The 22295-nt window shown below is 39.3% G+C and overlaps 1 protein-coding gene across 1 annotated transcript; it reads left to right on the top strand.

The window, feature by feature from the left end:
* Positions 1 to 779: 779 nt before the first annotated feature.
* On the top strand, positions 780 to 21065 carry lars1b (leucyl-tRNA synthetase 1b). Its single transcript, XM_079214099.1, has 30 exons — positions 780 to 845; positions 943 to 1023; positions 1180 to 1311; positions 1708 to 1869; positions 2175 to 2287; positions 2627 to 2690; positions 3071 to 3159; positions 3320 to 3545; positions 3756 to 3843; positions 4798 to 4874; positions 5046 to 5099; positions 5201 to 5341; positions 5902 to 5979; positions 6168 to 6253; positions 6551 to 6616; positions 6884 to 6966; positions 8219 to 8357; positions 8780 to 8992; positions 9155 to 9212; positions 9570 to 9633; positions 12348 to 12531; positions 13181 to 13271; positions 13497 to 13637; positions 14352 to 14492; positions 16414 to 16524; positions 16754 to 16864; positions 17805 to 17909; positions 18774 to 18869; positions 19165 to 19297; positions 20088 to 21065. The coding sequence occupies exons 1-30, from the start codon at positions 795 to 797 to the stop codon at positions 20291 to 20293; spliced, it is 3384 nt and encodes a 1127-aa protein (XP_079070225.1). The 5' UTR covers positions 780 to 794; the 3' UTR covers positions 20294 to 21065.
* The last annotated feature ends 1230 nt before the right edge of the window (positions 21066 to 22295 follow it).

Genomic DNA, 22295 nt, shown 5'->3' with positions numbered 1-22295 from the left:
CATTAACTTACTGGCGCAAGTAGCTACGTTAGCTAACATAAGCTAGCTAGCTAGTTGTCGAGTCAACTGCATACCTAAAAGAAATCAGCTAGATTACAGCTGTTTTCTTGTTTGTTGTTATTGTGTTTTATTCTAATCTATTACATTATATGTTGGGGTACTTAAGAGTTTCTTTAAAGTGTGTTTTTGTTATCAGATCAGTTATTCATTTGAATTGCAGCTATTGCTGTACTGCATTTTCTCTTCTGATCTATAATCTTGCACGCCATTGCATTCTAGGAGAGGAAGGGAACAGCAAAGTTGGACTTCTTGAGAAAGATTGAGATAGAGATCCAGGAGAAATGGGAGAAGGAGAAGGCATTTGAATGTGATGCACCGACAACAGTTGGGGAAAGCACAAAGTGAGTATCTGTTATTATGAAGAAGGACCATATGTTAATTTCCAAAAGTTGTTCGGCACTCTCTTTTACACACTTGAGGCATGTAAGACCATATCTTACGAAAACAATTCTCATAGATTGCTGTTCTCAGCAATGCCAGAGCATTTTTTTGCAGGTGTACTTCCTTCAATTGATCTCTTCCTGATGTAATTAAATAGGTTTTATAGTAGGTACATAATGTGTCTTTTTGCCATTTAAAAGAAGCTGTGTGAGTGAAGCTCTGAAATTCAGTCGTTCGGGGTGAGTCTTTGAAACCAAGGGTTGCCCTGTGTTGTAACCCTCACATAAATTGATGAAACTTACATTTTTCCTTCCAGCAAAAACAAATTCTTCGTCACCTTCCCCTACCCTTACATGAATGGCCGATTGCACCTCGGTCACACATTCAGCTTGTCAAAGTGTGAGGTAAGTTTTCATACAAAATGAACTCCTTCAGTCTGCACCTATGACATGACATGACATATTGATGATTATGATCACTGACGGTACTTTTTTTTCGTAGTTTGCTGTTGGGTACCAGACTCTGAAAGGGAAGAAATGCCTCTTTCCATTCGGGCTGCACTGCACAGGAATGCCAATCAAAGTTAGTGTTATTGTTTTATTTTTAGTCCATCACATACACATGTGTGTAATTGCAAAGACAAATAGTACTGATATTCTACTTTTTTACTACTACTGCATCTTCAACCCTCTCACAAACACTGCCTTTTCTTTCTTTTATTCATATTGTTTCCACCAGGCCTGTGCGGATAAGCTGAAGAGGGAGGTGGAGCTATATGGAAACCCTCCACAGTTTCCAGATGAGGAGGAGAAAGAGAAGCCAGAGACATCTGATGAATTCATCATCAAGGACAAATCAAAGGGCAAGAAGGTCAGGATTCGAGGAAACTGACTGATGACAATTTTCACGTAGGGAATGTAGAAAAATACAGTTTGTTTTTCAAGAACCGGGCCGCACAGCCATGACAAAAGAAGGGGGACACGGACACAATGAGCGGTTTAACAGAAAAAAATATTTATTAACTTGCCAAATTTAGGACAAACCGTGTTCCCAACACCAGCAGAGAGAGTGAGAGCAACAAACCCAAGGGCCTTTTAGCTCATTGCCCTTAACGAGCGCAGGTGTCCCCACTCTCCTGACGACCCTGTCTGCCACGTCCACCTGCACACCTGCAGGGACAACGGCCAGTCACAGTCACTAACTAAGGGTGTTCAATTTGCATTATTTTTCATCTCTTTTTTTTTTTTTTTGTAATTCCTCTGTTAGAGTAAAGCAGTGGCCAAATCCGGATCCGCCACTTTCCAGTGGGACATTATGAGGTCTCTGGGCCTGAAGGACCAGGAGATAACCAAGTTTGCCAATGCTGAACACTGGCTGGACTACTTTCCGCCTCAGGCTGTTAAAGATCTCAAACTGATGGGAGTCAAGGTGACTAATTGTTTACATGTAACTCTAGCGAACATCTGAGTTTGTTTTCTTTCTGTGCCTATGACTCCATAAATATGCTTTGATTCTACATTACTTTTTTATAGTGTACAATTTACGATTGAACCTTCTGGAAATGTCATAGGGCTAAGTTATCTAAGCATATGTGTTAAGAGGTATACACTAAAGTGAGTTATCCTTTTGTTTGTATACCTAGAATTTGCCAGAATTAATCGACCTTGAGGATCATCACGTTATTCATTTAGTCGATTGTGCTTAAATCCTTGTTACTTGTCATCACTTCACAGGTGGACTGGAGGCGTTCATTCATCACCACTGATGTGAACCCCTTTTATGACTCATTCGTCAGGTGGCAGTTCATCACACTAAAGGAGAGAAAAAAGATCAAGTTTGGCAAAAGGTGAGATGGTTTAGGAGTTACCGTGTAACTGTTTAACTTTCTCTGTAGCACTGTAACGTAAGTAAAGTAGAAAGTGCCCGACATTATGTCGTATGAAAATGTTGTACACTTTGTCTTTGTTGCTTTCAGGATTAGTTGAACCGTTTTGCCAAAAACAATGTCCTGTACCAATGTCATTTCTTTCCATGGGGTAAAAGCAAAGGAAATATTTAAAGTTAAAACACTAGTAGGTAACTTGATCTTTTAAGTTTGCCTTTTTAGTCTAATGCAGTTTCATTTGCATTTGGCATTGTATGTTCTTTCACTAATATATTGTGACTGTCCCCGACTCCTCTGCAGGTATACCATCTTCTCCCCCAAGGATGGCCAGCCATGCATGGACCATGACCGGCAGACAGGAGAGGTAAATTTACCTTGCTCAATGAAATTATGGGTTGGTTGTGAAAATCAACATTGTGATATGACTATATATAATCAATTGTTAACATTAGACATTAAAAGGATCTGTGTTTTCACAATTTTGCAAATTTAAAAATGATTGTTCCTTAATTTACCAAACTACTTTGCATCCAAAACACTTGACTTTGTGATTATTAGTGATTTTATTCGACTTACCATTTGGCCTCTAACTGCAGTTTATTGGGGATGTTGAAAATTCCACATATTCAACTGAGCAAAAAAACAAATCCTTTTTAAAATGGCCTTTCACTTTTGATTTGAGACAATTTTTAGAGCTGTATTTTGTTCTTTGTCTTTCAACTACCATTTTGTCTTCACCTGCAGGGAGTTGGACCTCAGGAGTACACTCTCATCAAGATGAAAATAATTGAACCCTACACGGCAAAATTCAAGGCCAAAGTCTTTTATAGCAGGTAACAAATTACAATCCCTGACACTGACTTTTAACAGACAGTCTCTACACCACAGACACGTTTTACATGCACTTAACTATAATTCTCATTTTAATAAACACTGTACTACCAAGTCCTAATTTAAGACTGAAGTAAAGCACTAATGCTATCCTCCTCACAGCGCCATGAAAGGCAAAAACATCTACGTGGTTGCTGCCACTCTGAGACCAGAGACCATGTTCGGTCAGACAAACTGCTGGGTAAGGCCCGACATGAAGTATGTTGCCTTTGAGACAACCAGCGGGGACATCTTCATCTGCACCAGCAGGTCTGCCAGGAACATGTCTTTCCAGGGCTTCACCAAAGAGAATGGAGTGGTCCCTGTGGTCATGGAAATACTGGGACAGGTACTAACTTTTTGTGTTTCTTGCTTTCAGCTGCAAATACATTCTAATTCATATCAGGCACAAGGTTTCATGGCCATGGTGCAAACCACTTGCAAAATTGATTCCTTTGAAATACTGGGAAGAAGCAAGGCACATTTGCCAAACACGATCAGGATATGTATTTACAGTGGAAATTAAACCAGGATTTGCACATTTCTTTTCTCCTTCTAGGATATCCTTGGCTGTGCCATGAGTGCTCCTCTGACCTCCTATAAGATCATCTATGCTTTGCCCATGCTCACCATCAAGGAGGACAAAGGTACGAGTCAAGAAGTTCAGAAAACAATAGCAGAAATTAATTTATTCAAAGTGGTTGCGCTGATTGAATTTAGCATTGTTATTTCAAGGCAGAAATGTTTCACATTGGTTAAAGTGGCTTCGTTGTTCAAAGGTTTCTTTGCCAGTGTCACTCACAGCAGTCAGATTACCTTTAGCTGGAGACACTTTTCTTTGTTTTTTTATGTGCCAACTTGAGTGAAATGTATCGGACAGTTGGTGAGTAGTTCAACACAAGCTGCTTAAAATGCGCTAATGTATTTATATATGTCAGTGTTTTAAATAAAGATAATTTATTCATGCTCCATATTGCTTACGGTATTACTTTCCGCGGAAAATCTGCATTGAGCTTTATCCCTTATCCATCCTTGTCTTCGATATAATTGGAGGAGCTTTTAGAAAAGTTTCATAATAGCAGGCCAATGTCGCATAAAATGTATTGAGTGCTGTGATGTCAAAGGATGGCTGCTTTTTTTTTTTAAGCTGAGGGAAAACATTTGTAAACATATTAAATTAATCTAATTGCACCCAGAGGGCCTCTATTCTGTTAGAAGTCAGCACTATCTATTTTTCAGGTCTGTGGTGCTTCAGGGGTGTAGTTTGTCTTAAGTGGCTTCATGTGTTCTGTTGAGAATTGTTTTGTAAATAGCCTTAATTGGAATTTTTTCAATAAGTGTCCAGTGTGTCATAGTTTTATGGGTCATGGAAAACAATGAGGTAGGGTGAATCTGTGATGGCCAGGGACATTTTTTGTTTTCAGATCAGGTTTATTTGTTCTTCACAGTTAGTTAGTTGCTCCAGTGTAGCTGCTCGACATTTGAGGAAATGTGGTGGCAATAGCACTGAATGTGTATCATGTAAATGAGACGTATACTACCTGGCGTGCATTAATACATTGTATGTGTTGGCCTTTTTGCCTTGTCAATGTTTTTATCAGGTACAGGGATAGTTACCAGTGTGCCTTCTGATGCTCCTGATGACATCGCTGCTCTCAGAGACCTCAAGAAAAAGCAGGTGAGGAAATCTCTACTCTGCTGCCATTCAGGAAGCCTTCATACCTCAGGTGAAATCTAATGCAGAGAAACTCAAGAAACAGAGCACATCTGAAACTTAAAGTGCAATTTGGAAATTTAGATTTTTGAAACGTTTGATTAAAGTGCCTCCTAATGCTTGTATTTTCAACAGGCTCTGCGGGAGAAGTATGGAATCGAGGACAAGATGGTGTTGCCTTTTGAGCCTGTAAGCATGATCTCTTTGATTGTTGCATTGAACAAATTCAGTCCAAGATGGCTAATGGAGCCTTAATGTGTGAGTTTTGTATTTGTGTGTGCACATATCAGATCCCCATCATAGAGATACCAGGTTATGGTAACCTATCCGCTCCTCTGTTGTGTGATGAGTTGAAGATCCAGAGCCAGAATGATAAGGAGAAGCTGGCCGAGGCCAAGGAGAAAGTCTACCTGAAGGGATTTTATGAAGGGGTAAGTCGACTGAGTGGGTATTAAGTAGAAATACATCTATAGGTCAGAAAAATGCAATCCCCTTTGTGATTTAACTAGGTTTGAAGCTTGTATGATGTAGCGACAAGACACAAAAAGGGATTCACAACTTCAGGGTTGACTAAATTAATAATTGACTGGCTATTGGCTATGTGTTGCCCTCAGACAGTTTGGTTCTGTCTACTATGAAATACTCTGCATAACGGCAAGCTGAATTTGTAGATGTCACAGATATGGGCATATAATTTATATTTAGTCTATAACAATATCATGATAGTATTCAAGTCATACCTTCACTGTCAGCTGATTGTATATTTGAACACTAATAATGTAAATGTACACACTGCAGGGGGCCACCCAGCAGCACACATCATACAGTATGTACACTGAGTATGTGTCATCCCACTGAGCAGTTCATGATAATGTATGATTGTTGAATACACTGCAGAGATATGACCCACTTCTTGTTGACTGAACTGTCAAAACTGTGAAATAAATGCATCACTATTAATTAAATGTGTGTGACTGAATTCCTGCCTTAGATCATGCTGGTCGATGGCTTCAAGGGGCAGAAGGTCCAGGATGTCAAAAAACCCATCCAGAAGATGATGGTGGAGAGAGTAAGACATTCTTTGTTTCCTTTTTTTAAGAATTCAAAATAAACTACATTAAAATAACACTTTAAATTCAGAGTTAATCCTGAATTATGTTTGTGAGCTGCACTGTTAATGAATTGTGTGCCATGTATGATAGATGGTTGATCTATATTTACCTGGAATGTTGTTGGCGCTTTACCAATCTTTCACAGGGCGAGGCCATGATCTACATGGAGCCAGAAAAACAGGTCATGTCGCGTTCAGTTGATGAATGCGTGGTGGCTCTCTGTGACCAGTGGTGAGTGCCACGTCAATTCTAAACACTAAAATCTTCATACTTTAAAGGTTACGGTGTGTTCATTTGTAACAGGACAACATTATTAGAGTGGCTCTGAAACTGCATTGTAGTGTGATGGAACTAGTGGAATGTAAGTGAATATTCTTTTTTAAGGTAGCTTTTTTGGTAAATGCTGGAAACAAAACATTTTAATAATTTATGACTAAGATGATTGGAGATGGTTTTTATTTTGAGGCGGAGAAAGTCTCATGCCTCCTGGGATTTCTTTGTTTAGCAGCATGCTAATGTGTCTTCCAGGTATTTGGACTATGGGAATGCAGAGTGGAAGCAAAAGGCTAACGAAGCCCTCAAAACTTTGGAGACGTAAGACACTGACCTCTGCTCTGATGTACCCAATTCCCTTCCCTGTCATATTTTGCTCTGTGCAGTGTTTGTCCATGCTTGTGAGGTGCTCCTCCTGAAGGTCTAAACAATCTAGTATGGAGTGTACAAAACAAATTAAATTACTCTGTTGCCTGTAACTATCATATTGAAAAAGTAAAACCAATCTAGTCATGCCAAAGTCTAAAAGCATAGACCACTACTTCCTGTGGCTTTATTATATGCCCTATTTTGCACAACACCACACAGATTTTGTGAAGAGACCAGGAGAAACTTTGAGGCAACTCTGGCCTGGCTACAGGAGCATGCCTGCTCTCGTACCTATGGACTTGGTGAGCGTTTATCTCTTGATTTTTGTGTGTGAATGATTGTATCATGACTGTTGTTAATGTAGGTGACATATACAACTCTGTTGCTGCATATTTAAAGTGCAATATAGTTTATTGTATTGCACAACCTAGACAAGATGAACAGGACTTTATTTAAGTGACTGATGTTTTTGGTCTATAGATGGAGACAGAGGACTGATGGCAAAGCACCTAGTCTGCCTTTCTGTTCATGCAGGAATAGATGCAGACTGGGGGCCAGCTGGCACACAGTGCAGTCGTCTAGGCCTGTTGTAGACTCCTACTGTAGAAATCTCCCCACACATTTTCAGATTATGAAGCACAAAGTTTCACCAACCAGCATACCAGACAGACTGTGAGGCAACATAATTGTACTACATGGTACATGTTGTGCAGATTTATTTTCTGTCTCACTCACTTGTAGAAGCAAAACAAACTTAAATGTGTACTTTCTTCTTCAACAAACATAGTTCATACACTGAAAGATTAAAAGTAAAGACGCAAGTGATTTATGTAATGTAGATTCTGTTTTTCATGCAGAGAAACCCACAAGGCAGACACAGACTGTACCCCAGTCACAAAGTATATTCAATGTGTAAAAAAAAAAAACCTCTTGATGTTTAAAAAAAAAAATATTATTTAAGTTAAATTGTGTGTTTATTTTCTATTTAATTGTATTAAGATTTTATATTTTTTATGTTTTTCAGGTATTATTTATGTTGCCCCTGTTTGCAAAAATGTTATTACTGCTCAAGCTAGCAGTAATTCTGTTTATTTATTTTTTTTAACCATCGAAAGCAGATAAAAGATCTCAATAGGAGCTCAATGAAAAAACTGAAACATGGGCTTAGTGCATTTAAGGCTGGCTGACTAATGTCCCACCCTCCACACACTTTTTAAAGTTACCAAAATTGTAATTTGAGGACAAGCTGCAAATCAGCGAGTGAAGAATTGTTGAGTTTAGTTTTTGATTAAAAAAAGATTGAATTCTAAGCTTATTTGTCAAGAATTGCACAATGATGCACAGGACTTATTCCATTCTGTTAATGTTTTCCTTGGCACCAGAATTTAACCAGCTTGACAAGATGGTAAATGCAACAAGAGATTGTGTCGGCTCAGAGGAGACAATTGTCTTTCTTAATAATTTTGTGTCTTTTTTTTTGCTTTCTCTCCCGTGTTTGTGTGCATGTGTGTCTTCCCTCTGTGTATGTGCGTGTACACCTCCTGGTTACCATAGGAACGCGGCTGCCTTGGGACGAGCATTGGCTGATTGAGTCACTATCAGACTCCACCATCTACATGGCTTACTACACCGTAGCACACCTTCTCCAGGGGGGTGTGCTCAATGGACAGGGAGCCTCACCACTGGGCATCAAGTACGGACACAACACACACGACACACACACAAGATTAAACGAGGATTAAGACCGAACTGATTCCCTCTGCCTCCTCTCCTTCCCTCGCCCTTCTCTTTCTGGCTTCAAACAACAATAGAGATGGGTAGGCTCAGTGGGGAAAAATGTGGGAACTAAATGTAATATCAAACGACAGGTGTTTCTTTGCAGACAAGGTCGACGATTTATTTGTATTCTTCCAGAAAATGTAATTAATAGAAAAAATGTCCACTCAATGACAAATGCGGCATTTCAGAAACGATTAGAAAATCAATTAAGTATTCTCAAATCTGAGGTAAAATGATAACACTGTCAAATGCTACACTTAATTACTTCTCTTGATCTTGCTTCATTCCAATACATCCCTCTTTTTGCCTTCTTTGATTGTTTTCTTTGCTCCACAGGCCAGAGCAGATGACCAGAGATGTGTGGGACTTCATATTCTTCAAGACGTCCCCTTTCCCAAAGACAGACATCCCTAAAGAGCGTCTTCAGCGGCTTAGGAGGGAGTTTGAGTACTGGTACCCCGTGGACGTCCGTGTGTCTGGCAAAGACCTGGTGCCCAACCACCTGTCTTACTACCTGTACAACCATGTGGCGATGTGGCCCAAAGACAAGTGAGTTTGCCCGCTCGATTGACCAGTACGGAGAGAAGGAGCAAACAAAACATTCCTAGCATGTACTATAATTCATTTGATTTTTAAAAGTGAGCGTTGGATAAGGGTGAACTTGATTATATTGAAGATGACACCAATGAGAACATTCTCTCTCGTCCACAGTGGAAAGTGGCCACAAGCAGTGCGAGCCAACGGACATCTGCTCCTCAACTCTGAAAAGGTGTGTCAACTATTAATATTGGGACATATCTTCATGTGAATCTCTTAATTTAAGATTATAATCTCAGGAGAAAAGGTCAGGTTCCATCTGATGTGGTATTTTGTCTGCATTATTAATACATTGAATACAATATTAATTTAATATTTTGCTGTAAAGCTTTGTATTTAAACACCTCTCTTCTTATGTGCCGGTAATTAACTAGTGTTTGATGCTGTTAAGAATTTGAAATACGGCTGTTGATTTAAACACCAACGGTCTGTGACTTGATGGTTTATTCCAGTAAGCATTGTAATGAACTTGTGTGGGTGGGCATGCTTGAAAGATGTTGGCTGCTAACATCTGTTTTCTGTTCACCAGATGTCCAAATCAACTGGAAACTTCCTCACGCTCTGCCAAGCTGTTGACAAGTTCTCAGCGGACGGTACACTCACTTTTTTTTCTTGATTGATCTTCGTCCTGTGTTCTGTTTCTGATTGTTTACTCTCTTATCTGTCATGTTTCATTGAAACGTGGGAGACAAAACACATCAGGTGTACTTTTAGAACTGATTACAAAGTGTTTTCAGAGTGCATGAGCCATTAGTCTTGGTTATAATATATGCATCTATTATCCTGTTCTGAAGATAATTAGAAAACGCCCAATCTTCATAAGATAGTTGAGGTGTTGTTATTGGGTGATATGAGCTATTGTAATTATCGGATCCCTTTTTTGGGACTTTAAGTAATGAGTTTCTGTACTAATTTATAATTTATGCAGTGCTCGTTTAAAAAGTGCCTGTTTAGACCGGGCCAAACGCTTGACATTTGGTGTTGCTACTTGCAGATTGCTCATACAAACAACTTCACACTCAACATTGTGCTTCCTTGTCCCGAGCCATGAAATACAGTAGTTGTGTCACACACCCACGTCATCGCCTCTTAAGCTTTATTGATACTCAAGCTTGGCACCGTAGCGCGAGCCTCCGTAGATGGCGCACGAGCTCCGAGCATTCGCTGAGCCATTAAGCCTCAATGTGCCGCGCCATTTGTTGTATTATTCTCAAACGCCAGAGGGCATAGAAACGTCTTCAACTGTGAATAATCAAAAAGACTGAGTGTAATGCATAGACTGTCGATGTAACTGGCAAAAAGCATTGAAACAACCTCCACAATGCTAAGGAGAGATTGTAATTATCTGTAATCTCATAATTTATATTTATGAACTACGATTTGCCTTTGTTCAAGCCCTGTGAAGCAAGAAGTCAAGATTTACATGCATTTATAAAGAACCAAAGGTTGAATATCCTGTAGACAATTTGATTTGGCTCCCAAATATATATGCAAATAAAGGTATTTAAGACTTCCTGTTTCTGTAGCATCAAAAAAACGAATTGGCCATCTTTGTATAATCCCTAGACACGTAAATAGTCACATGATCGCGCCCGCCAAATTACAACAATTCAAAGGTGCACTACCAAGCGCCATGACCACTTCGTGCAAGCCCTGATCACGTGGCGTGCGTTCCTCGCACCAGCCTTACTACGGAAAGTAAAAACTAAACTTTACGGTCAGAAACATTGTTAATATACACTCTGGTTCATGGGGGGGGAAAAAACACCAGTTGCAAACTTTGCTGTTGGGCAAGGAAGGCAACTGCCTGGGGCCCAAATATCCACTCTTCTAACTCATTGTACCCTGACATAACTTACAAAGGCCACCAAAGCGCATACAAAATATGCTGTATATCTGTATCCTACTAAATAACTACTTCTACTTCAGAAAAAAACATTGTCGTGAAATGCAGAGGTTTTTAACAAATAGGTGTTTTATAGTGACTTGCTTTGACATACCCACTGTGGTTCTTAAGTAGAGCATGGATTTCATTAGTGGAGGTGATGTAGATCGGATGAGCTGTTCTCGAGATATGCGAAGGACACACAGACAGAGATGACTTCCTTTATAGTTGTATCTATGCTTTAATCAAGGTGTAACAGAAGGCAGTTCATATGCAACCTTATCTCCCCATCAAAGGCAAGTTATTGAGGTCTAGAAGCTTTATTATGTTTTTTTCAATAGAAAGGTTCCAATCAATCGGGACTTATAATGCTTTTGCATGATCGTCATTCCAGTAAGTCAGTACCTGCTGATGCTCTCTCCACGAGACAATATATAGAGTGGAGAAGAAAAATATAGACTCTTAATCAAATATTTATGGGAACATGAGAGGACGACATGGTTTTCACTGAGGAGTTGTGAGACCAAGAATAAGACTTAATGCACAGTGAACATTTATTTTTAAACAAAACCCCTATGTTTGTGGGGAGTGAAGTGGGTCCTCTTGAGGCATAATTAATGATAATCCATTTTGGAGAGTTTGAGTCTGTTCATCTCCATGTTTACTTGGTTTTAGCGGTGTTTTCTAGCTATAGTTATCTGATCGTTTTTATCTATACCTGGTAAAGACATAGATTAACCTGGTATTCCTCCTGCCCTCAGTATACCTCAGGATTAGTTGATTCATCCTTTTTTGTTGTTGTTTCTACTCTCTCTGTTTTTTATGTTCAGAACGAGCTGAATAATAGATAGACGTGTTGTTGGCGTCTATAGAAGCCGCCCTGCTGTGGGAGTAAAAGAAATGACATGGACTGACAGCAGATGGATGTATTAAGTAGACTCCCTGTCTAAGAGCTTGGAGTATGCTTGGTACTTGAAGTTCTCTCAGACTGGAATACTCTGAACCTCACCTGGTTGTCAAAGTATTTTGCAGAAGAGTAAAGAAGCTAGCTATCAATCAACAATCAAACTTTTATTTCAGACTCAAGGTCCAGATAGTACAAAAACATTTAATAGAATAAAATATATACAAAAGCACAATTAAAATACATATACCTACCAATGCCTTATAAATAGACAGCTGTACCAATGTCTCCACAGCAAGGACTGGTAGCGTGTAGTACTCAACTTTGTGTTTGATGAAGCCAAGATGATTCATGAGTCATTAACCCGACAGATACATTTATAGATAAGATTTCTTAAAACTATTTGGAAAGTATTAACTCCTGTTGTGTAAACTATGTTTCGTGTTTAAATGTTTACTAATAAAGGGACCTATACAGTGTTTGTTTTTTTTAACACACTTGAGCGTTTCCTCTTTCAGGTATGCGTCTGGCTTTAGCTGATGCTGGGGACACGGTGGAGGATGCAAACTTTGTGGAGACCATGGCTGACGCTGGCATCCTGCGCCTCTACACCTGGGTGGAGTGGGTCAAGGAGATGATTGCCAACCAGAACAACCTGAGGACAGGACCTGCGGACACTTTCAACGATCGGGTCTTTGACAGGTAGATGCAAGTATTCATTGAGACTGGGTGGTATTGAAGGTACCAAGATATACTGCATAGCTCTCATAAATTATTCAGGATATCGGGATGTAAGCAAGGCCATACATGTTTTTTTTTAGATCAAAGAGACAGGGAATTTAGAGCTGAATTTCATATTTGATGAGCACAACCTTGAACAACGAAGTATTTGACATGTCAACAGATGTAGCAATGATTGATTATGACATTAATTAAATCAAATAATTTTTTTATTTTCAATTGTTAAATCTAAAGTGTCAAAGTAAGATAAAATGCCCCTCCTAAGACCCAGACACGGAAGTTTGAAATTATTATTGGAACTATCAATTAAGAGAATAATCTATTATTAACATTGATTTTATTTATAGTCAACTATTCAATGAGTCTACAAATAATTTCATCTGTACTCTATATCCACTTTAACGTAAGAATAATATATACTGTGTGGCCAGGTGGCACTCAATGAAACCAGGCAAGTAGAAGTAAGCCAGTCCTTCAGAGTTTGGATTGTGCCCTCGGAGAATCCTGACCTTTTTTAACTCTACTTAACTGTACTTTCCAGCACTGAACAAGTGAACGGTTTACTGGCTTGGCAAACTGATTGTATGGATGTTGTGTCCCGTCTGTCTAGCGAGATGAATGCAGGCATCTTGAAGACGGAGCAGCACTATGACCGGATGATGTACAAGGAGGCTCTGAAGAGTGGCTTTTTTGAGTTCCAGGTAAATAAAATGTCCATTCTAAAATGTCTATCTAAGGCACGTTTAAATTAAGCATGCTTTTCATCCTCCATAAAAGTTTTATAATATAAAAAAATACTGCAGTAGGGAGAACTTAACATGATTGAGGATTCATATTTGATCCTGACCAGGTGGTGAATTCACTGGCATAATTTAGAACTACCATAATAACATGACAATGACTTTTTAAACTGTTTATGTATGCAGGCAGCCAAAGATAAATATCGTGAGCTGGCTATCGAGGGCATGCACAAGGATCTCGTCTTTCAGTTCATAGAGAGGCAAACTCTGCTGCTGGCCCCCATCTGCCCACACCTTTGTGAATATACTTGGGGTCTGCTTGGCAAGGTAAGAGAATATGGGTTTGGCCTCATAATGTGGGTTTCATGTTACGCGTTGCCTGTTTACTTTGACTGTGGGTTCAAATGTGTCTTTCATCCTCTCGTCCCATTGGTCCCTCGTTTTTATCTCCCTTTTATACTTGCGAGTAAAAGAGAAATATTGTGTGAAATAAGCAATTATCTTCCTGTGTTCATTTACATTCATGAATACACATGGGATCAACGAGCTAAGATGATATACTTTATGTACTGTTGGTCTGAACTAATGCACACATCTGTTGGCGTACATGTCCACCAGCAGCCTGCCTTCACACTATAGGCTTCATCTGCATCAGTGTGAAAGGAATGCAATCACTTTTGCACGCCCCCAACAGCACAGCAGAGAGCCGAGAGTATTTTTAACACTGGAATTTATGAATATGAAAGAGTGCTGCTGCTCTGGAGATTTTTTTTTTATTCGGTTGGTTGTGGGGCTTTTTGTTGTTGCTAGGCGACCAGGTTTTCTCCAATCATGTGTTCAGCGCCGCTAGCTAAAGAGCTAAGAGCGATTTGGTGGACATGGTGGTACACGCATCCATCCGTCATTCTTACTCAGAGGTGGTGTTTGCCTAGTTTTGCTATTTGGTTCGCCACCAAAAAAAAAAAACATTCCCCACTTCTTGACATGCATTATCTTTCTCCTTCAGTCATCAGACTTCCCTTTTTCCTCCTCCCCCAATAGACCAGTTCTCTGATGAAGGCATCGTGGCCTGTGGCAGGTCCAGTAGATGAGATCCTGATCCGTTCTTCTCAGTACCTGATGGAGACCGCACATGACCTCCGGCTGAGACTGAAGGCATACATGCAGCCCCCCAAAAACAAAGTAAGAAATGGGTCTGTGTTGTTTCACATGCTTCACTACCACTGCACGTCAACGCCGTTTTAAAGCAATTCTGAAAATTAATATTGATTTCACAATTGATTGCTTTCTTTTTTTTAATAGTTGATATGAAATTCAAAACTTGTCTGAAAGTGCATTAAGTTTTGATAATTAAATCGGAAGCAGTGTTGAGTCAGTCTTTTCTGCCTCAGGTGTTGTTTAACAGTTGTGTAACGAGGAGCACAATGAGGCGGAAAACAATAAAACAACTTGAAAATGTCACGCAGGATGCTGAAAGTAGAGTTGATGTTCAATAGCATTTCATCATATCTGCTGACAATCTGCTTTTTAACTTTTGAATCATGTTAAATCACTTATTAAAGTATTAGATTAACTAAAACCAAGAACCCAAACTTAATATTAAATTATAAAGGAAGGAGGTATTAATATGACTTGGAGTGTAACAAATATATGCATTTCATCTGCTTGTAACTGGATAAAAAAATATATAACTTTATGTATGTGTGTATTATATTATATTATATATTATTATATATATATATATATATATATATATATATATATATATATATATATATATATATATATTCCTTTGGAAAACTGTGCATATAGATGAGGTCTATTTGCTGCTCTGTGTATTTTCCATTCCCAGGCCAGATTCACTGACCCCGTTTTAACCATGCATACAAAATATGTAAGAATAACCTTTTCAATCGTCTGTACTTCACAGTTCGACACTTCGCATTTGTAGATTATCGGTGTTGCCCTTTTTATTTTTGCCATGGCATTTGTGTATGGCAGTTCTCAGGATATAAGTCTACGGTTATTTGTATTATTGGTCTATATGACTAAAATTGTCTTTCCCTTTTATAAATACACAAAGTACCTCGTATATATCTCTACTCCAAAGAATCCAAACTATCCCTTAAGTCGGTGTTCTGTTCACAGCAGGAAAGTTAGTCTATTGTTTGTTAGCAGTTTGGCTCTTCGATAAGTGGCTCGAGGCAGCTGGGGAAAAAAGCAAAACAAGTATTGACAAGATTTGAAAGAGGCGATATCGCAGGCTTCCAGACCGCTGTTATTGAATTGCTGTAAATGTTTTGTTACCATGGAGGCAAGATGGAAGGATAATGACGAGGAAGAAAAAGGGAAAGATGGAGGCGGCTGTCTTTTTATCATAATAATAATAATGAATAATAATGCTGTTATCATACATTTATGTCAAGGAGGCAGATAGATTTAATTGGCAAACGAGTCTCTTACCCTAACCTCTCCCTAGCTGGAACCATTATTGGACATTTTCCATATCAAATCATATGCATTTGCGAATGCGCGAAAGCCTTTAAAAATAGATTTTAGGAATCCATTGATTAATGACTTAAAGTGAGAGTGATAATTCATTTTTCCACACTATAATGTCCTTTTGTGCGACCTGTGAACATAAAACTTCACCAATGCACACTAAGAGTTTAAGCAACAGGATCTTTTTTTTTTAACAGCATTGATGCAATAAAGGTTGTATGAAGGTTTTTTTTTGGTTTTAATGTCCTTTTAAGCAGCTTTATCTAATTCTGAAGTTCAATTCATAGTAGTAACATACATTTGCAGTAAGATCCGTTGGTGGAAACCCAAATGCAAGCAGTAGACTTGAATGCAGTAGAATGCTGTTGCATAAAATAAATTCACAGCTCGTCTTCATTGTAGAAGAACGAACACACACATACACTCTGCTCTGGATTAATCAAAATTCACTGTTTGCTTCTGTTGAGGCCGCCCACCTCCGACATATATGCTGTCACTGTGTTGAATAAAAGGAAAAACCATCAGAGTCCTTTACCTGACCATTGATAACCAAAATGAATCTGAAATGCTCCTTTTTTTTATGCTGGTTTCTTCCCAACAGAAAAGCAACTCAAAGCCCCCAGCCAAGCCTTCCCACTGCAACATCTATGTTGCCAAGAGCTACCCTCCATGGCAGCACAGTGCCTTATCTCTGCTCGGCAAGCACTACAAGGTGACAAACTAACAAACAGTCATACATACATACATTTGCACATTCATTACATGTAAAAGCACAGGTGTCCATGGCATAGTGATGCACTGAAATAATTGCCCTTGTGTTTTAAATGATCACTTAAGTGATTCTATATAGTTCACCTAGTACATCCATCTGTGTCTATGTTTCTGGTCGGTTGTATGTTTACCTGGCGGCGTTTTTTTCTTTTCTCTCTTTGTCTTTCCAGAGCAACAACGGAGCCCTTCCAGACAACAAAGTGATCGCGACTGAGTTGGGAGCCCTGCCTGACCTGAAGAAATACATGAAGAGAGTCATGCCTTTTGTAGCTATGATCAAGGTAAACCTAAGGGAACATTGCATTTGTGTCTGTGTAAAGGCACATACTGATTCTCCATCGCTCTATAGAGTCTAAAATGTTAATTAGTGCATATTCACTCATCTTTTTTATATATTTGATTTAATGTCCGTATTCTACACATTTACCTTTTTAGCTCTGCATTGAGTTTGTTTACCACCCAAGAAACTCCTCACTGTGGCTTATCTTTGTTTTTTGTGGTCCAAAGTCTGTCCTGGTACTTCTTTTGAAAGATTGGAGTATGCATCATCAAATGCTGTTTTCTCTTATTCTTCTTCTTCTTCTTCTTCTTTGTGTTTAACAATGACAAAATTGTAGCCAATATTGTTTGAACAACAGTGGTACATGGAAATTCAAAAGAAATGTCTTAGATGCTTACTCTTGATTGAAACAGTACAAAAAATGCTTTTGACAGGCTGACTCGACTTGTTCTTATGTATGTTTGCTACGTTCATGAAAATGAAAATGTTTTTCCCAGTACAGCTTGGCAGCACTCTTTGTCCACAATTCTTATTCCCACCTTTCACATTTTGGCTGATTTGCTTTCAGATTATATTAAATTCCTATCAAATTGCAAATTTCATCAAGTCTAGTTACGGTGTCTCTTTTGATCAAATAACAGCATTCACTCGATACATTTGGGCATGACAAGTTGGTAAATATTACAAAAGAATCTCATTATGGCAGCATTACCATGACTATTATCTTATCCCCATAATTCTGTATTATATATTAAACCTATCAAACCTGATTTCTTCATTAGGTGTCTGACATATTGCATTCCCTCTTAATCTTCTGCTGCTTCTTCAACTGCTGTCTTGTTTTTTTATTTAGCAATGTCAACTTCCTATTCGTTTCTCAGGAAAAATTCATGTCCATCATTTATGTTGTATAATTGATTCTGACTATTTGGGTTCTGCAGGAGAACCTGGAGAAGAACGGGCCAAGGGTCTTGGATCTGGAGCTGGAGTTTGATGAGCGGGTAGTTTTGATGGACAATCTGGTCTACTTAACCAATTCTCTCGAGGTATGTTTTGGGATCACTCCTAAAATCAGACATACCATTCAGTCTAAAAATGTCTGTCCCAGCTAAAAACACACCTGAGAGGTCTGCATGTTTAAGTGCAGAGTTAAAAATCGGGATACAATACTACATTTGTTAGTCAACAACCCCAAGCAGCAAAAATCTGCTCTTGCAATATATTGTGATTCAGTATCCTCTCAAATGTGAGCAATAAACGGAACAAGTTCACTTGAGTCGGTTTTGTTTGTCATCAAAATGTCAAGCTGTAACATGCAGTTGCAGCATTTTGGTTTCCTGTAAAATATCTCCGCTTTAAAGCCGAGTTTCGCTACTTTTGCAAAAGTTAGTTGAGACTGTCCCGAGCTCAGTTGTCAGTCAGCAAAGCCCTTAATACTTTTGTCTGCAAAGAGGCTTAGTTTAGTCAAAGTAAAACCTGAGTCCCGAAGATACTTCTGCCAAACCAGCACATATTTAACCGCAGAAAGAAAACTACACATAATATACGTCAAACTAATACCCTGAATCCATTTCTAATGTTTCTGATAGATCATAGCTAAAAATAATAAAAAAAGCTGCAACAGAGAAGAATAACTGAAAAAGAGTGATGTATTACTTAACACTATTACTGGGGTTCAACTTACTTACTTTGTATTCCCTGTGTTTAACTAGTTTACAATACTGTTAATCTGTGCCATCTCAAACTGAAACGCCATGCGACGAAGCCAGATGTTGTGTCTCTGATCTCTGCAGGAGCCAGATTAACGCCACCAGTGTTTGCCAGTGTGCATACCAAACACGCCTGTATACACACTATCCTATGGTGGATTGATCTCGGCTGATAATCGTTGTTTTTCACATCCTCTACAGTTGGAACAGATTGACATCTTGTTTGCATCTGAGGGTGACGACAAAGTGAAGGAGGACTGTTGCCCAGGGAAACCATTCTGTATTTTCAGATCAGAGGTAAATGCTTTGGGCTCTGTTGGTTGCTTTTAAAGCAGAGTGAGTGAGTCTGTATTAGAGGGCAGGTCTACGCTTCTTTTTCAGCCACCTATTTATCAGATTTTGTGAACTTATTGTGTTTGCAAATTCGCAATATGTTCATGTTTTTATGTGTTTATCGCTGTAGGTGCTTGTTTACCTGTGTGCATCCCTTCTATAAGAGTGTTTGTGTCTCCCTGATGAATGAAATATGTGTTTGCACACTTAAATAACGACAATTAAATTGAGTGCTTGTGTTGTGCCTCCATTTCCCCAGCCTGGAGTGTGTGTGTCCCTGGTCAACCCTCAGCCGTGTAATGGCCAGTTTTCTACAACGGTTGATATCCGACAAGGAGACAGCGGAGACGGCATCATCCGTAGGTTGGCCAAGGTCAACAGACTCATTAAAGGTGAGTAAGATGGATGGATATGCAGCAGAAATTCATAAACTATGGTTAAGAACCCCAAATTAGTCTGTATAAACAAGAATGAAGGTTGCAAATAAGTCTGATTGTACAGTTAACATTGTAGTAAACGATCGCTAGTTTCAAGTCTTGATTACAGCATGTTTATTTAGTAAGTGATGGTCCCATTTTGAGTAAAATAGACTATAAAGCAGGGTATGCTTTAGGGCGAGCAACTTGTGATTGTCAGGTCGCTACCAGAACCATATATAGTGTCTCTACCATGGCGTCAGTCCTCCACAGTCCAAATATGGTCAGTTCCGTTCACTAGATGCAAAAAGCCAAGATGTCGACGGCCGTTATCCAATTTGGCGAAGATCAAAGCGTCAATCTCGAGGGTTCAAAACGGCAATGCACAAACCAATGGCTGACGTAAAGGTCAGAAATCCTGCGGGAGTGGGATTATGAAAACAATCCCATCCAGAGCTCCGGTTCAATGTGTGAGCCAATTTGCTCCGTAGCCTGTTCTCTCCTTTCTGCCTGTAACTTCTTCATCCATCCTCTCCTCTCTTGTCCTCATCTACATCTTCCCTCTCTGCTCTGATTCTCCATTTCCTCATCACTCACTACTCTCATTACCTTTAACATTCTTTGCACTCTTTCCCTGGCATCTTTTTCATACCTCCTATGTGTCTCGCCTCCAACACATGCTCTCTTAGTGTGTAATTCCTCCATTTATCTCTCTCACACACACAAACACACACCTCTCTGACTCTGCCTGCCTCCCCTCCACCAGATCTGTCCAGAGTAAAGTTGATGAGGTACGAGGACCCTGTGCTGGGGCCTCGCCGGGTGCCCGTCTTGGGACTTGAGGAACAGGGCAAACTGCCCATCTCCAACAAGTCGGTGTTCAACATCAATCTGGAGGAGAAAAGGGTCACTCTGGCCGACAACGGCCTCACTGTGGACATCGGGAACTCTCTGGTTTATCTGGTTCATTAGAGTTAAATTCTCTCTCTCTCATACACACAAACATATGTTGACAAATTCAGCGGTGAATTATTTGTGAAAGGTTAAAATGCGTCATTAATTGTTGACAAAAAAAGGGGTAATTTTGACTCTAAGCCATAGAACACTGACACAAACATTATGTATGTTTTGTAATTCATGTTTCTGTGGATGTGAGCATCTGAAACTAATGGGACCTCAAGAGTTGGCTTCTGTCCTCTTATAAAAACATGTACATCTGGATCTGGTTTTGGCCTGTGCAAAAAAGAGATGGTAGAAAATCGGAGGCTGTTTTTAGTATTACAATTAGGTTATTTAATGAAAAAAACAAGCAGTTTTGAAAATACCCTATACTTTCCCTTAAGGATTTTGTATCGGAGGATAACAGGATTTGTAATCTGTTTCGTCTTTTCATTGTCTGTTTTAAATTGGATCTCTTAATGACTTTTTTTTTTCCTATTTGATATGACGCACAATAAATAATCTGTATAATTATGCTCTTGGATCATTTTTTTTCTGAAGGGCATGAACAACAATCTTATTTCACTGGCCAACCACATATTATATTCAATTGTGAGACTGCTCCTGCATCCTCCTGAATGCCTGTTGTTTTCATTTAGATGGTAATGTGTCTGCTGTGGTGTTTTATACATTGAAGGTGAGGCATACCATTCCCTCATGTTTTGTCATCCTGTCAGACAGCTTTCCTATTTTCTAGCAGTGGATGGGACTTGTCTCACTTGTGCTTTCCAGAGAAATAATAAAACTTATGAAATATTCAGCCTCCTTGTTTATTGTTTGGTGCGACCCTCTCCGTGCGGGTTTCCTTTTTTCGAGGGACATAAATAAGACTAAAGTTTCCCACAAGAATACAACTTTTGTGAGTAATGGTTTCGGTAAAGCCATTGGATGTTTTCCTATTCAGTGAGGAAGCGGATCATCCCGCATTGTGAGCAATATTCTGGACGATGTGCAGCAAGTCAAGATGTGGGGGGTTAGAGGTTGTAAGAATTTGGTATGGAGACATCCATTGGCAAAACCTATTGGTGATTTAGGGTGGGGATATGCAAACAAGAGGAAAAAGCCAACAAATGCTTTAGTCGAGTGAATAAATCAGAACAATTAGCAAAACTAAAATGTTTCTTATTTGTCAAGACACTTATTTTTTAAGAAATGTTATACATTTAGGGAAATACAACTTTGTTGCTGAGTATTAGATATGATTGGTACTACCCAAAATGATATATATTTGTGTGTGTGTGAAGCCTGCAGCCGGCTAGCTTAGCATACAGACTGGAAACAGGGCTCAGTTCAAAGGTCACCACGTCTCCCTCCCAGCACCCCTTAAGATCACTAATTAGCCTCCGCTGGTTGCCTGGCAACAACTAGGTCCCGGCAGGAAAGCAACATTTCCGGTCACCTGAAACAGTAAAACCGACATCACGTGAAAAAGGGTGCTCGCTGCAGGTCAACTTGCGAGTGAGTAAATATCCAGGCGTCATGTTCCACCTGCGTTAAAAAAGAAGCCATTGTTCATGAATATATTTTCAAGTTAATGTATCTATCACATCTTTATTGCTGTATTATTTCAGAGTTGTTCCCGGGGTTTGGCTCTACGGCTCTCTGCCTCAAAGGCTTTCCAACAGGGATCACTGAGTTAAACATCTGCCAAAAAAATGTTATGTAAATCAGCAACATTTTTATTTCAAAGATTTCATTCAACCGTGATCCTTTTGGTAATACTTTCTATGATGCACAGCCTACAAAGTATCGACACCTTAATAGGTTTCCCTTTTTTATTCTGAGAAGGAGCTAGACAAGACCATTTTGGGTTGAGACCCACTGTGAATGTGAGTGAACGGTCTGGGCCTCAATGGTTGCACTATATGTCCTTCCACCACGTAAAGCTCCCCTCACTTCTCTATTCTTTTACCCACACACACACCATCAGTCTAAATTTAAAGGTTAAAGTCAGAGCAGGAAATGCATGAACGCA

Source organism: Taurulus bubalis, assembly GCF_910589615.1.
Source record: "Taurulus bubalis genome assembly, chromosome: 2".
Lineage (NCBI taxonomy): Eukaryota > Metazoa > Chordata > Actinopteri > Perciformes > Cottidae > Taurulus > Taurulus bubalis.
The sequence above is the reverse complement of the archived record's forward strand: the minus strand, read 5'-3'. Positions and strand labels throughout refer to the sequence as shown.